This window comes from Miniopterus natalensis, chromosome 8, assembly GCF_054644295.1.
Source record: "Miniopterus natalensis isolate mMinNat1 chromosome 8, mMinNat1.hap1, whole genome shotgun sequence".
NCBI lineage: Eukaryota > Metazoa > Chordata > Mammalia > Chiroptera > Miniopteridae > Miniopterus > Miniopterus natalensis.
In genome coordinates, this window is record NC_142088.1 from 40,640,882 (window position 1) to 40,657,226 (window position 16,345).

Genomic DNA, 16,345 nt, shown 5'->3' on the forward strand with positions numbered 1-16,345 from the left:
AAAAAATAAAAAATTTTAAAAAATAAAATGTTTCACATGTATGCACTAGGTGATTTCACTGCCCGTCTTTTGTGTTGGGTAAGAAGGTGAGAGCATCTACAATATCATGTGACTCCATCGCTGTTAGAGGCTCTTCCCTGCATCCCACATAATGCATTGCTGCAAACCTGTTGGGAAATTCCATGCCTTGAAGTTGAATAATTAAGCTCAAATGTGTAAGCAGATTTATACTCCAAGGTAGCTAAGAAAAAAATTTAAATTCCAAATTATGGCTCTATCTCCCTAAGAACCAAGTAGCCTGAGACTTTTCCACGTGCGTGGGTACCTGTGGTTTGAGGGAGAAGAGGAGACTATCCACAGTCCTCTCCATTCCACCAGGACTGGGGAAGTCAGACCAGGGGCATGCAGGGTAGGGAAAGGGGTGTTCCCTCACTTCCTCTGCAGCATGAGCCCATGGCGCTTACATTTGTGGGGGCTCCCCACGTGAGGCTCCCAGGCACGAGACCTTCTCCCTCACCCCATGGATGAAGTGAGGATGACAGGGCAGTGGTGGGTGGGAGGGCAGGCTGGGCTGGACACACCCCTGGTTCCTCCACCTAGGTGAGCCAGCTTGTGGACCCGGGCAGTGCAGGGGGGAGGAATGTGAAGGCAGCTCTGTTGGGTTCAAGGGGGAGGAGTTTGGAGCCCTTCTGCTTGGGGCTGTGCCAAATGCCTTGCTGCTCTATTCAGAGACCTGAACCCTATGCCCCAGAGCAGGGACCACAGACACTGCCACCAGGTGATAGCATAATATCACCTAGTGAGCTGGGAATGAAAGGCAAATGAGGAATGTAGATGTTGCTAAGGGGCCTTGGTATATAATCTGTGAACATCGAAACAACTTTTTTTATTATTATTATTGAAGTATTAGCCTATCGGAGATGTGTGTTGCCTGGAAATCCTGTTCCTATGCTCCTTCTATGGGAGGAGGTGTGTCTGTCCCTGTTCAGAGGCCACATTTCTGTCCACTGCTTTCCTAAATATCCTAGTCACATAGAAGTTCAGAGTCAGATACAGCCATTGGCCGTTTTTCACTACTGGGTACTGCTACTGTGCCCTAGCATATCTGAAGTAATGCTCTCTCAAACCTTCTGCTTCCTTTTTCAATAGGGCAGCAACCTGGGCAAAGCTGGCCACTTGGGCCAGGACAGACTACCTTGATTCCTCTCCCTCCCTCGGGCTCTGTTTCACGGAAGGGCCTCAGAGCCCCTCTGAAGGCCGGGCTGTCTCTTCTAAGTGTGCAGGCTCCAAGGCTGGACTTGGAGAATGAAGCACACGCTCCATGGATGCGAGTGGGATGCACTCACACCAAACTGCTTTGGGGTTTAGGGCCCGTGGGTGACTACTACTGACATGACGATACTTGATCCCATTACAGGGACTGTTCTTGGGTATCACTTACTTAGCATCTCATGAAAAAGACCAGGATGATTTATGAGGTGGAATTCAGACATTCTGCCCTCCAGCCCTAACAGTGCATTTAACTCAAAGTCCTCCTGACCATGCTCAATAAGAGACAACTTACGGTGGTGGAAAGGTGGGATAAGGCTTTGATGTGAAGGAGCTCATCATAGATAATCTCCAGGTCATCCATATTCCTCTGGCCAGGTCTACAAGGAGAAAAGTGAGAAAATAGTGAGAAAATAGTGAGAAAAAACTCATCACTAAAGCCTGAAACACAGAAGTAGATTCAAGGGTCAGTAATATGTCCACAGACTTCTTAGCAGTAATCTCTATAAGAAGATATTGGCAGAGGGTGAGATTACGCCATAATTATCCCTAAGGGAAGTTCGGGAACGAACGTGTTCGTAAGAGAAGAATGTGCACAGTCCCCTTCCCTCCCGGTCTCGTGGGGAAGGGCCTCTGCTCGCATTGCAGTCGGCTAACCTCTCTCGCTTTGTAGGTGATTGCTCTAAAAAACTGCTTTTCATTACCATCTTAATCAATAACAACAAAACTTGTATTTTAACACAACTACAAACAATTGATTTCATCAACTGGATGACTGATCCAAATTCCTTGGGATCCTGTGTGATATCTTAGCCTAACAATAATGATGCTGTGTCACGAGGTTTCAGGTTATATAACAAGCTTCTACCACAGGACTTGAATAAGGGATGTATAGAGACTCAATACTTTCTTGCCTATCCTGAGGAGGTGAGGACATGAGATGAGCAGAAGGCAAATAGTAGTGTCTGGGACCCGGAAGAAAGGGAAAGAAGAGAGGGATATATTTACACTTCCCAAACTCTGTTTCATGGATGACCACTGTTCCTGCCATGAGGTGTTAATCAGCGTGCTAGTTAATCAGTTAAGTTTTAACTGTAGTGCACACCTTCCTGAGACAGATGTGGGAGCTGAAGGAAATAGTGAATGTGAAGGTACCTGCATATTTATTTGTGTAAGTGGAAAAAAAAAACCCAGAAGAATGATACTCAAAACTCAAACCTTTGCATAAGAGGTTAAACTGATAAAGGACAACATTTGGGCCAGCAAATTACATCTGAAATGTAGTCAATTATAGATAAGTACACTGAGCAATCAAAACTGAACTGTAAATACTCTAAAATAGTTAATTGGATTAAATAGTTTTGCAGCCATTCATAATATGGGGTAGATGGCAGATCAAGTCGGGACTAATCAGAGGAAGAAAAGTTATTGCACACCTTGTGCATAACCTTCTCAAGGACAGCGTGAATATGAACAAAAGAAAATGATTTGCCTCTCTTCAGCGTCAATGGAGGATATATTTCCTAATCTCAACTATACAAAGACAGGTACTAAATCCATGACCCGGGGAGATGCCAGCCAGGCTCACCTCCTGCCAAGGATCACCACTGTGTATCACTCCAGTGCTTAATGGTGGAACTCAGAAAGTACTGGACCCAAACGCACCAAAGGAAAAGCTATGGCCACAGGGCTCTGAAGGAGCCAGGCCTTCTTAGCAAGGGGCCTAACCTACTACTTGACTTACACATGGGATTTTGAAACGAGGATCCTTGGGGATTTAAAAGTCAATTCAGTCACCTTAGTCCATCTACTATGATAGAGGCGGCTAAGGTGAAAGTCTCAAGATAGGTGTAATAGGATTATGGTTCTTCAGCACAAGGAGCTGCCCTGCTGTTCTTGCTACTTGACGTTAGCTGCAAATAGCATGGACCCTCCTAGAAGCCTGGCTAAAGAGAAAACAGTCCCCAAGACTCATTCTCACCTCCATGCGATGGCTGTTATGAAGGGAGAAGAAAAACTCAGCTGGGAAAAGAAAGGGTTAGAATTTAGCTCTAAAATCTTAACAGGTTCAAGTTTGGGATTTTGGGAGCAGATCTCTATGAGCTTAGAAAGAGTGTTTTTACATAATATCAATATGAAACCCATATTGATCAACTCGTTTTTTTCAGGTTTAATTGATTCTTTTTTTCATATTAATCAACTCATACAGGTTTGAAAAAAATGTTGCTTTTGGAATCTACACACAATATTATATTTTAAATGACTACATATTTTCCCAGAGTTAAAACATGTGAAAGAACTCTGCCAGATCTTCAACGCAGCATATTAAAAATCTGTCTTATGCCCTGGCTGGCATGGCTCAGTTGGTTGAGCATAATCCCCTGCACCAAGAGATTGCTGGTCTGATTCTGGGTCAGGGCACATGTCTGGGTTGCAGGCATGGTCCCCAGTGGGGGGCGTGCAGGAGGCAGCTGATCGGTGCTTCTCTCTCAATGTTTCTCTCTCTGTCCCTCTCCCTTCCTCTCTCTAAAATAAATAAAAGTACATATTTTTTAAAAATTTGTCTTTCCTTGTTCAAGGCTGCCCTTTGAGCCCTGAGAGGTAGTCTGACAATCTGCCCCAAAGTGTGGGAGAAGAGAGGCAACAATGGCAACATTTAAGCCATTTCTGAAACCTAGTCAACTTCTCGCTGCTGACACCACTGAGCACTGACCGAAGCGCTCTTCTCCCCACGCTGCCACCCTCCTGGCTCTCCCTTCCTGCTTTCCTAAACATTTCCTCTCAATGTCTTTTTTCGTCTGTTGTCCTTTGGTTTACCTCCTAAATTGTGCTGCGCCTCAATGTTCTGCCTTCAGCTCTGTTCTCATTTTGTTCTGCTTTCTCTTCCTGGAAAAATCACCAACTTTCATCTATATAACGCTGAGACCTAAATCTTTATCTCCAAACAGATGTCTTTCCTGGCCATCTCTTCCCCAAAAAACCACAAGCTCCACAATCTCAATCTGTCCAGGGTGCTCCCTTGTCATCACACAAGGCTCTTTAAAAGCAGGTCTCAATCGACTTTTGCAGACTCATTTATCTTCCTTCCATCTCTTCATGCCTTCCCTCACGGCTCTGTCCTCTGCTCCACCCACACCAGACATCTCTCCGTTCCTCAAACAGGCTATGCTTTTTCATGACTCCAAGACTTTTCACATGCTCCTCTCTTTGCCCAGGATATATTTTTTTTTTTTGGCTTCAAGCCAAGCTCAGATGTCATCTTTTCCAGGTCAAACTGGTTCTCCAACCTTTATTCTTTCACAGCACATGGTCCTACTACTGTGGTAATTACAATGTACCGTGAAGATGTAATTTGCTTAAATACCCAGAACCCTACACTGCTCTTCTCAAGAGAAGCAGCATCAGATAGTGCACAGGGCTCTGGATTAGAAGCAGAAACTGGATTTGAGATCGAAACCAGGAACTTCCTAGGTGCCCGATCGGGCTAATGCCTTATTTCTGCATCTGTAAAACGGGATAATAAACAGGATTGCTGTAAAAGTCAAATGAGTTAATACGCTCGAAGCATTGATACACTGGAAGTATGGCGCAAACGGAGAATGAATTAGGATGGGTGTTCAATAGTTTACCAGATGAAAAACACGCCAGTTCTCACGATTTGTGCTGAATCCGGGGTTTACCCAAGGACATATGGCAGCAATACCACAAACCAGTTGTTTTGTGGCCTGAGAAAAATGGGGGCTTATGCCCTGTTATGTGTCCTATTCAAGGTCAAGTAAGACAAGGTGGCCACGACCCAACTCACTTTTGTCATGGCAAATAACTGAAGGAGGAGATAGGAAGAAAATGTTGGACCTCACCTCTTACTCCAAATCCTGTTAAATGATGGAAAAGATATATTTTCTAAAAGATTACAGATCTTTTTCATCCAGCTGTGAGGAAGAAATGATCATCTTAGACCAGCTGCGGTCACTCAGACTAACTCAGTCAAACCCAGAGGGGGCCTGGACGGGGTGATCTCCAAAGACCATATAGCACCGGTTGAGCTGGGCCCTTTTGTGGCCGGAGTTTTGTCTGTCATGCTAAAGGTCTGATGGGAAAGACACTTGAAAATCCAGAACAGCACCACCACCACCAACCACAAAACTACTATCTGCTGATCAGAGGTTTAGGGATCCTTAGATGAGAGAAAGCTGATAGGAATAAAATGTCCGAGAAATAGCTGGAAGCAGCTATAGCTCAACACTCATAAGAAAACCAGCACAGGAGAAGACGGCATTGCTGATAAGACAAGGACAGGAGAGGGTCACTGTGGTTCATCACAAGGTCAGCGGCCAGTCGGGCCCTCCCCCCCGCCCCACTGAGCAGCAGGGAGTGGCAGAGTTTACTGCCAGGCTAAAACTACGAATGCCCAGCGAGAAGCCTGAGAGAAAAGCGGAGCAGAGCGTGTGAAAGCCCTGGCCCTCCCGCCAGACACAGAGGAGGGAAAGGAGTGGCAGGATTCCCAGGAGGGAAATACCCAGAAGGGCTCCATTCCTGGGAAATCCTCCTTAGTTTCGCAACTCATGGGAGGAAGGCGGCGGGGTGGTTCAGCCTGCCTGTTCCCCCTAGTGCCTCTCATAAAGCAAAGCCTGCCAGGATACAGGGCCCCCACTGCCTTCAGGGCAGGCTCTGTTGGGGATGTGACAGCCACACCTGCCCCAAGACCCATGTGGCAGCTTATCCTACCCCTGGTGCTCAAGTATCAGTCATAACCACTACAGAGAAACAAAGACTTCCCAGGGCTCCCTGGATGCCATGGAGAAAGCTATGGTAGCCATTTGAAACAGAATGGAACAAAGCTTAAAAACAGTTTAGTCTCTGAGTCCTAAGTAACATTCAAAATGAAAGGGAAAAAAACAACCCTGAGGTCTAAAGTAATCGCAGGGCAGGCCATTGTCATTTGGCAATCTGCCCAGGTAGCCATGAACTTTTTGGTCGTGTTTACAGCAAATTTTTAATGAGGTGAGAGAAGTCAGAGCTTCAAGGTGTGAAGAGACTTACTCTAAAATGTGAGTATATTCACGGTTAGCAAAGCAACAAAAGCATTTGGGAGAGGTTTGTTACCAGCAAACTCACTGTTGTCCGGGGCCTCAACATGTCATTAGGATTGAAAGTCGACAGAAATCCCAGGGAAGAGGCCAGGCGGAGCAAAAGCCAGTGTGGCCAATCTGTGCCACCAAGGCAAATCAAAATGTGAGCCCCCCTCCCACAGCAGGTGGATCTTCATGCTTGTGGCCGTAGTGACAGAGAACAGGCCCGGCCTCTCCCGAGGCCACCAGCTCAGAGCTGCTGTGCCATCTAGTGTCTCAGAGAAGACTCGCCTCTCTACTCTCGCATCAGGCAAAGGTTCTCCTCTTGATCCACCCCCACCCTCAAAGAGCCCCGATAAATCTAAAACAGCCTTCCCCACCACAATCACCGAACAAAGTCGAGTTTTCAAAGCAGGTTTCTCCTGGCAAACAGTGGCATTAAGCACTTCTCATGCTTTGGTCTTTACTGGGATGGCAGGGGAAAAAAATGGAGAAGAGATTCTACAAATCAGCCCCCAGCCTGTTCAAACAATAATGAAAGGGTCCCAAGGACTGAAGGCAATTTGGCTTTCAAGAGTCGAGGGAACACTGTGCCCCAAGCAGGAGGAGGGATCTCCCAGGCACCTTCACAGAGTAACCTACGAGGCTCGGGGACTGAATTGACTCTCCGGCTGCTCTGAGTGGCAGCCGGTGAATGTACCTGGTCTTTACTTGTCCTTCTCCAGATGTCACAGGGAGAGATATTAGGCATCCCTGCTTCTTTACAAGTCTGCGTGGTGCCACATTGATGTGGATTTGTCGGATCCTGCTGTGGAAAGGCCTAGTTTCTGCAGGGGATGCGTTCTGGCAGCAACGTCTAGTTACAGACAAGATAATAAACGGGGATGGCTGGAGAAGCAGTTTATACATTAAAGGATGGGAGGGCCCAGGTGATATTGGAAGCTGCTGGTAAATACAGTTTTATCAAGGAATTTATCAAGGTCAGACAGAGAGCCTCAGTTATTGGGACGTGGGTAAAATGAGGGATTCATCCAGCCCCCAAGCAGCACGTTGACATGGCACGTGGTAAAATGTGTGGGTGAAAAAGCAGATAACCCAGTTCTTCTAGACCTGTCACCTTTAGACTTAATCCCTGGTGCATTTTCTGGGGAAAATACCCAGAAAAGTCAACGTTGTAAGTATCTATGTAAGCCACAGTCAAGCTTAAAAATAAAGGAAATGCTTCATTATATTTTTCTGAGGTTGAGAATGCTTTATTGTAATCCAGCACTCCACCTCATCTGGCCTGGTCCTCTTGCTGATAAGTCATTTCTCCAAATTGGATCATTTTCCAACGCTCCTAAGACCTAGAGAGCTCACCTTCTCCCACTTCCCTTACTGGTAAGTTTGGTGTGGTTTCCCACCCACTTGTCTAACAAACCAGCAAATTTTGTTTCTTTTCTCCACCTCCCAAGACCCTTGCTTCTTAAGAGTTAGCTCTTACGGGGTAGAGTCATTCGAGGACCCTGGTGACTTGAGATTTAACATGTCCTGCCCCTCTCTGTCGGCTCACCTCCCTGCCATGCCACCACCCCTTCACTTTATTTTAACCCAGAAAAAACATTTTAAGTTTATCAGATGCAATTAGGCATTTTTTAGTTCTGATAGCAAAGCCTATACACACAGGGATTCTTTCCATCTCTGTGAAGTTAGAAATGAATGTAGTTTATAGCTGCAGTAAAGGGCAAATGGTTCATGAATATTCATGAGAAATAAAGTCACCCCCATCAGGACATGGGGGAAGGGATCCATAATTGAGGGCTTCTGAGTGCTAAGTGTTTTTAGGATAATATGATTTGAGATTTTTCATGTTTAGAAACTAAATATTCTCAACATCCTTCCAGCAAGAGTATTTACTACGAGGACACTAGATGTTTAACATAAGATCATTTAAAAGATGCAACCATAAATATTTCCTTTAAAACACCTAAGGCAGCAAGTTGAAAAAAATAAATTTGGATGGAATCAGATAGTACAGTTACCCGCCTTTTGTATAAGGAATATATATATATATCAGGTGGAAAATGCAAACATTTTTTAGGAGATAAGTGCGTATGAGGATGCATTATTATTTTTCCTTGTAAAAATTAATTCTTAATTAATCAATTGCAGATAGATCATATTTCTTTGGATTTCATTGTTTGTTTAGTAAATCCAGCAAAGAGGGCAAATTGAGGCAACCTAGTAGAGAGGAAAGAATATTAGATATTAAAAAAGAAAAGAAACTGGATTTGGAGTTAGCAGGCTTGGGCTCAGTTCCAGGTTAAGCCACATATACTACTGTGTGATGTTTAGGAAGGTATGTGGTATCTGCTAAGCTCAATTTCTTCATTTGACAACTCTAGATAAGAAGGCCTATTCCAGTCACAGAGTTATTTTGAGGTTCAAAGAGGTGATGTATGTGAGGTCACTATATAAATTATACTGTGAGTCAATTATTATTAATTTTTATTTTAAAATCTGTCTAGTTGGTTGCTGTGAATATTTTTCTACAGCAGATGGTACACTTGTCCTCCACTCAGGCCTATATGGTAGTAATTGAATGAGATAAGATTTGTCTGTAATAATTATTTTTAAATCAGATTTCTATGACATATTTCCTCCCCAGTACTCAAAGAATAAACCCAGGAGGCCATGGTGAACCATTTTGGGTCCAGGTCAGGTGATAGAGCACAGTAAAGGACACAGGCTCCAGAGCCAGACAGGCCTGGACCAAATCCTGAGTCCACCACTTTTGGGATAAACACAGGCAAGTGACTTAACCTAAGCCTGTTTCCTAATCCATAAAATGGGGATAATATTAATGACTACCGAATAGTTCTGTTGAAAGAACTGAATTAGATAATTGTTGATTGAACACAGTGCCTAGCCTGTGGTTAAATACAATACCCTTGTGAAGTTGGGAGAGGGTAAGTAGGTATCATTAAACTTACTTTCTAGCTTCAGAGATTTGTAGTCTGGGGTTGTTGGGTGATTTATTGGTAAACTGGTAAGACTAGCATCCAGGACTCTTGTACTCAGTATTTCTTTCACTCTGTTTAGCAGACTCTTGGGTCAAATGCATGTATCTCATATGCTGTCATTAAGTTCTCAAAATATAATTTTAGCCTCATAAAACTCAATCTCTGGCATTCTGTCTTTAGTCTCGTCCCCTCCAACCCATTCTCCATAGCCAGCAGAAAAACCTACCTACTGCAAAACTGAGCAGGCCACACTTCCCTTTAAAACTCTTCAGTGGTGCCCCAAGTGGCTATAAAATAATATCCAAGGCACACAGAGGGATAGCAGCCCCTTTCAATCTGAGCTCAGCCTACTCTCCAGCCACATTTACTAGCACTCCTGGTCTGAGCCCCCCTCCAGTGTGAAAGAGCTTACTGTTCCTTGCTGGAACTTCTGCGACATCATTCTGCCTCTCCACCACCACCACCCCCGATCCCTGCTCCCCCACCAGGCTAGATCTTTCTTTGTTCAAGGAAGAAGAGCACTAAAATATTGTGTTTTGCTGCTGTAAGGAAGAGAGGGCTTGAGAAAGTAAAGTATAGGGAATGTAGTCAACAATATTGTGATAACTGTGTATGGTGCCAGTTGGGTACTGGAAATAGCAGAGGGAACACTTGTAAAGTATATGATTGTCTAACTGCTATGCTGTACACCTGAAACTAATACAGAATAATGTTGAATGCAAACTTAATTGAAAAATAAAATTTTAAAAATTATAAAAGAAAAGAAGAAAGGGCTTGAGAATTAATCTAAACATCCAACAATGACAAACTGAATGCATTAAGGAACATTCAGAGGGCAGATTACTATGTACCTATAAAAGTTCCATCTTTCAAAAATATTTAAGGTTAAGGGGGAATGCCATGATATATTATTAAGTATAAAAAGTTAGGAATTAAAATATAACCAGAGGGATAAACACCAAAATGTTAATAATAATTATTTCAGGGAGGTGGATTGCAGGTGTCATTTATTCTTCTTTAGCTCTTTCGGTTTCCCAAATTTTTACAATGAATAGATTGACTTGAACACTAAAAAGTCATTAAAATTTTGAGGTAATCTTATAATGAACCCTAAACTGTAAATGGGCAGCAACATCCATCTTCCTCTCTGCCAAATCTGACCCCTCATGGCAGCAATCCAACCATTGGTTTCTTGGGCATGTAAACAGAAGGGAAAGGGTCAATTGCTTTTATAGGAGAGAGGCAAATCCAAACCCAAGAAATGGCCCACTTAACGCCATCATTTCTTCTAATAAATTCTACAAGCTTTCACTAGGGCACAGCAATCTTTCCAAGAAAAACAATGACGAAGTTTGTCATGCTGTGAAGGGAAAGATTCACAGTGAATTTCTTATTTCATTAATATTAGGCTCTTTCAGTCATGCTTCTCTTTTCACCTGATTTGCATTTGAGAGTGGACTTTATGACTCTGAACATACTCTTGGCATATTCCAACAAAAATCAAAACCCTAGGCACCACTGATTTTAGGCTTGCTAATCTGGGTTCCGCTGGGGAAGCAAATTTCCCTATAATTATCAGGATTTCAAATTCTATTCCCTCAAAAACAGCTTGGACAAATAAAGGCCCTATTAAAACAGGCTCTGCTAATTATGAGAAAATACACAGCCTCTCAAGCGCCCTCTAAAGCAGATGTGTGGAACAGCTAATACGTCCCCCACTCACACCTCCGGCCCCTCTCCCAATATTTTTTTTCATTTCATCTTAAATTGCTTCCTTTCAACTTGATGTACAAGCATGTTAAAAAATATTAATTTATCACATGAAATAATTGAACTTAAGTTTCTGAATTTCCAACCCATTTGAAAGACTCCAGAGCCTGCCAACAATTCTCTTGTTATAGATATGTAATAAAGAAACATATTTTAGTGCTGGCCGGTGTGCTCAGTGGGCAGAGTGTCGGCCCATGCACCAAGAGGTCACAGGTTCGATCCCCAGTCAAGGGCACCCACCTGGGTTGCAGGTTCGATCCCCAGCCCTTGTCAGGGCATGTGTGGGAGGCAAACAATCGATGTGTCTCTCACATCAATGTTTCTCTCTCTCTCTCTCTCCCTCTCCCTCCCTCCTTCCCTTCCACTCTCTAAAAAATCAATGGAAAAAATATCCTCAGGTGAAGATTAACAACAACAAAAGAAACATATTTTATATAATATATTTAATATGTAATATTAAATATATTAAATATTCATATTTCTTCTGCTCAGGTCTAACTGACTTAATCTCTTTCTGAACTACTTAAGCGTCTCAGTTTTTAGGGAATTTAAAAATTGTAGACCTACCCAGAATTAGATTTGGGAAATGCCATCTACTTCATTTCTCTCCCACATTTAGGCTGATTCTCAGAGGTCATTCTAAATAGCAGAGCAGTACATCTCACTTTACTTGGAAGAAGAGGTTGAGAACCTCGAATGGCAAGAGCCTTCTTTGTCCCCTTGAAACCTCTTTTTATCCAGCTGACCTCAAGTTTATAACATCCTGCTGACCTGGTCACTCCACATCTTGTTTCCCATGGCCCCCTACCAGAGTATCTGCTCAAAGTCAGCCAGAATGTACATTTCTACTGGTAAGGGTCTCCATCGTACCTATTTGCTGGAGGGTAGCCTCTTGTTTTTAGGCTTGTAAACAAAGCAAAAGCAAAATAGTAAGCTCCGGGAGCTCACTTTAGGTTTGATGGCCCTGTCTGTGAGCTGCAACATCAGCACCGTCAAACTGTCACTGCTCTATGGCGCTTGCCCCCAAATGCCATCCAGGTCTGCACCTGTGAAACCAGGACAGGCATTGTGAGTCATTCTGCCTGCCACCACATACAAAGCTAATTCCACATTCAGAATGTATGTGTTTTTTTCAATACCAATAGCAACAAGAGTGTGCCAAAAAATGTCCCCTGAAGCTCTATTCTGTTTTTTAAACTACAGAACATTCTTTCATACTTTGACAGATAAAATGCTGCAGTTAATGTAATAAACAGAGAATTTTTCTAAGTAGCCTGTCAAAACAAGTGACACTTTTTTTCTTTGCTAGCGAGTCTCAGATTCAGAACAATAGGAAGTACCTTTCAAAGCAACATCTTCATTATACAATCAAATTCTCAAAGTAATCTTCTCATCAAAGAATATTGTGTTATTTCTTTCCCAGTAATTATCAGAGTTCTGCAACCTCTCTGGCAGTGGTGACGGTTAGAAAATGCAGCTGTGCTGAGTTATAAAAAATTGGGGGGTCCTGCTCCGGTCGATATGGAGCCAATGCATCTCACGCCTCCACATTTCTGAACAGCTTGGCAGTTTGGGCAGTAAAAAGTCAACATTTCTAGGAGCTATGGACACACCCTCAAGTTTCCAGGAGCAAAGTGCTCAGCTAGTCTCTTCGAGGATAGCAGTGTTACTGGTAATTCTTGACCAACTAAGCTTATTTTATTCTTGCCACTTAAATAAAATAAGGTAGAAGCTCCAAAGGTTATTACCAGACTAAAAAATGGGGTGTGTGTGTGGCATCTGAAAGTCTGTCTCATTAAATGCGATTCCTTCTTTTTCAGTTTCCCTTCTCTTGGGGACTGCCTTTGCAATAGAAAGGAAAACCTGAGAATACAGACTCGCAAGAGGGGCTGCCAGCCCTGTCTCAATGTTCGCAATTCCATAAAATCTGGGAAGGTGGGAAAACCCCAAGGGCACCCAAAATAATGTATCTTGGAATTCTGCTGAAACCTGCACTTTAACAGCCAGTAATAGGCTGGAAAATTTCAATGTCTGGAATGTAATTTTCTCTGAAGAACGTTTGGGCTGCCAAGAAGCACGAGAACAGAATCCCGTTTCTAAGGGTGACTCGTGAAACTGGCTTGCAGGCTCTTGTGGGAGCGAATCAAACGATTAGCATGATGTTCCCAGCAGGTGCCTCGCACATAGTAGGCACTCAATAAATGTCTGTTGCATCTGAATCTAATATGGGATTATAAACTCCCCAAAGGCAGGAACCATTTTATTATATATTTTTTTAACCTCTTTGGTCCATACTAAAAAATCGCTGTAAATAGAGTGACATCTCTGCCTCCCTTGAAGCAGCTAAGAGCTGAGGGAACATCAGCTGGGGCTGTATGTTCATGGGGCTATGGCCTTTTCTAACTCCCACACCAGGTTAAATCCCCCTCTCTCTATTATATTCTCTTCACACTCACTACACTTTCCTTTGTGGTTCATAATGCAGCTGTGATAAAATGATTGATTGCATAATTAGTTGTCGAAGGTCTGTCTTCTGTACTAGAAGGAAGCTCCAGGAAGGAGGTGCAACCCTCTTGTTCAATGCTGCAGCCTTAGCAACTGACCTAGTTTCTAGAACAAAATAGGCGTTCAATAAATACTGGTTAAATTAATAAATGAACAGATGAAGTAAAATGAGATATGTTTTTGTCTTTAAGAAACTCACAGCTTACAGCAATGTTTCTCACCAGGGCACTGTTTCCAGGACAGCTAATTTTGTAGGGTTCTAGGTATTGAGGCGTGTTGAGCATCCCTTGGTCCCAGCCACGGGCCAACGAATGCCAGCAGCGTGTCCCTCATGCACTGAGACAACCAAACATCCTCCCGTATTTCCAAATGCTCCTGAGGGGGCTGTTCCACCTCTGGTTCACAACCACTGCATGGTGTCGGCTTGAACTTTGAAAGTGACGTCAAAAACAGCAAGAAGGGGCTAGAGGCAGGAAATGAAGAAGGAAGATGGGAAAGGGGGTGTGGAGAAGCAGCCTGACAGGAGAGAAAGCATGGTGGTGTTCATCTGAGCTCTCCAAGCCCTGCGGATTCTCTTGTGTCCCCTCAGCCACCAACCCCTATGAGCCTCAAGACAGACAAAGCACACATTGCCTGGGAAGGTTTCTTGGATGCTACTTATAATTAATTATGTCTGTGCAACTGGCTTTCTGTTTGATGTTTGGGATTTTTCTAGTAAAATTTTTGTTTGAAGAAATAAATGTTTGAGGCAATATAACCATGATTTTTTGTTTGAGGCTAAAGTTGCTGAAAACCATGGTGTCAGGGTTAAGGATGATGGTGCCACCTGGGGTGGGGGAAGACCTTAAACACCTGGCAGAGGAAACTAAGAGCCAAGAGAAAGTTTTGGCAAAGGGGACATGGTGTGATAAGAATGAAGTATGCTGGAAAGCCTCGCGCAGCACTGAGGGCAAGTGAAAAGGGACAGATCCTGGGGAAAGGACAGAAAGGGAGCTGAGAGGCTTTTGTGAGTTGGTATGAGGGTCGGATATTGAGGAAATTGTCTGAGGGACACCTCACTTTTGGAAAGTGCCCAGGGGACACACAAGACACATCAAGTCCAAGCCTCTCGTCGAGACCCACTAATGAATGGAGGTCAGCCAAGCCAGTGACTCAGAGTTGACATTCACAGCTGGCTGGCACTGGTTGTAGGGTGGAGAGCAATTTCACTTCTAGCAGGAAAACATAAGCCTGTGTGTGGCGGTTTCAGAACCTAGTGCCAAGCCATCCCTTATTGAAAGGTTTCCCTGAGCCTGGGACCATGGGGTGCGCCTCTCTGTGTACCCCATGCCAATTAGGAGAGCTCCCTGAGCAGCAGAGGGGCTCAGTTCTTTCCGAATTGACCTGATTAAACAGCTAAAGTCCTCAACTTCAGCTTCTGGGCTGCTACTGGAGTAAGGTGGGTTTCCGCCAAAACGGAAGGATGGGGGCTGAATGGGGGCCTCAAAGCGGTAATGGAGCAGTGAGGGTCTCTTTAGTAGGCGTCCTTCAGCTAAAGAGCAGAGGTTCAGAACAGGGTGAAAGGACGTGCTGAATGAATGGATGGATGAACGTTCGTACAAGCCCAGGCATAGGTCTGTGTCCTCACAGCATCTGCCTTACTGCGGTAGGAGGAGAGGGGCTGTCGTGGTGGGGCACAGAAAGGGAGCAGCTTGTCATTGACCAAAAGTTCGTTAATAAATGGACTCAGTTTTGACATCCTGAGCCAATCACTAAAAATCTCTACAGTTTGAACGCATACAAAAGGGAAATAAAGCTATCTGGCTCAAAAACAAAATAAGAAAGAGACAAACTGCTGCATCCTTCTTCAGACGCCCTCCTTTGGCCCCAGGTGAGACCAGGCCTTTTGAAATCGGCCTCCCTCCCCGCCCACGTGGGCGCCTGCTGGCTGCGTGGCCCCTGCGACTTGCAGCAGGCGGGCGCCAGGCCCTTACTCACGATTTGCGGAGGATCATCCTCATGTGGGCGTCCGGGCCCATCTGTGACAGCAGCAGCATGGTGTCCTGCAGTTCCTCGTCACACTCCTTCTTCTCCTCCTCAGTCGGCAGAGGGGCGTCCTCGTGGTCATCGTCCAGGAAGCGATAAAATAAATATTTGTCTTGGAAATGATGCTCCTGGTCCACTGTGGGAAACATGGAGGCAAGTGTCAGCGGCTGCACCTCTGCCTCCCAGCTTCGGTTACCAGAATCAAATGGATGATATTGGGCTGGAGAGCCCATCAGTAGCAAAGGGGGAGTCTCCTCGACCTTCCCGCTCCGCCTCGCCTCGGGCAATGCAGCTGGGAAGTGTGACCTCAGGCTGCCGTCCGGCACCTCGCCGCTCCCTCTGGCCCACCCATCTCCTGGGCCACCCTAGGACTCTCCTGTGGAACCTGCCAACTTGTCTGAGATGAGCAAAACTTGCCTTGGGGACATTTTCTAGTATGTGGGACATAGGTCTCAACCAGGAAAATAACCAACTGCCAGATCTTGCTCTAGATTAGTTTTTGAAAGTGCAGACTTAAAAAATATATACCCTACTTTGTCGGGATTAGAATTCATGGTTTGGTTGTTTTTTCTGTATGTACTGTTTATAAACATGTCTGTCTGTACTTAAAAAAAATAGAGTAATACTGTTTGAACAAAGCTGGTTAGACCAAGCTTCTAGGTCACATACACCCAGAAGGAGCTTATGGTCATTTCTTTCCAG

At 44.3% G+C, this 16,345-nt stretch overlaps 1 protein-coding gene across 1 annotated transcript in view; it reads right to left on the reverse strand.

The window, feature by feature from the left end:
- RAPGEF4 (Rap guanine nucleotide exchange factor 4) overlaps window positions 1–16,345 on the reverse strand; it is a 212,942-nt gene that overhangs the window by 59,491 nt on the left and 137,106 nt on the right. Inside the window, exons 9-10 of the mRNA XM_016205212.2 lie at window positions 15,596–15,779; window positions 1,565–1,649 (exon numbers count right to left, since the gene is read on the reverse strand). Coding sequence (XP_016060698.2) covers window positions 1,565–1,649; window positions 15,596–15,779 — 269 coding nt within the window. The remainder of the gene's footprint in view (window positions 1–1,564; window positions 1,650–15,595; window positions 15,780–16,345) is intronic.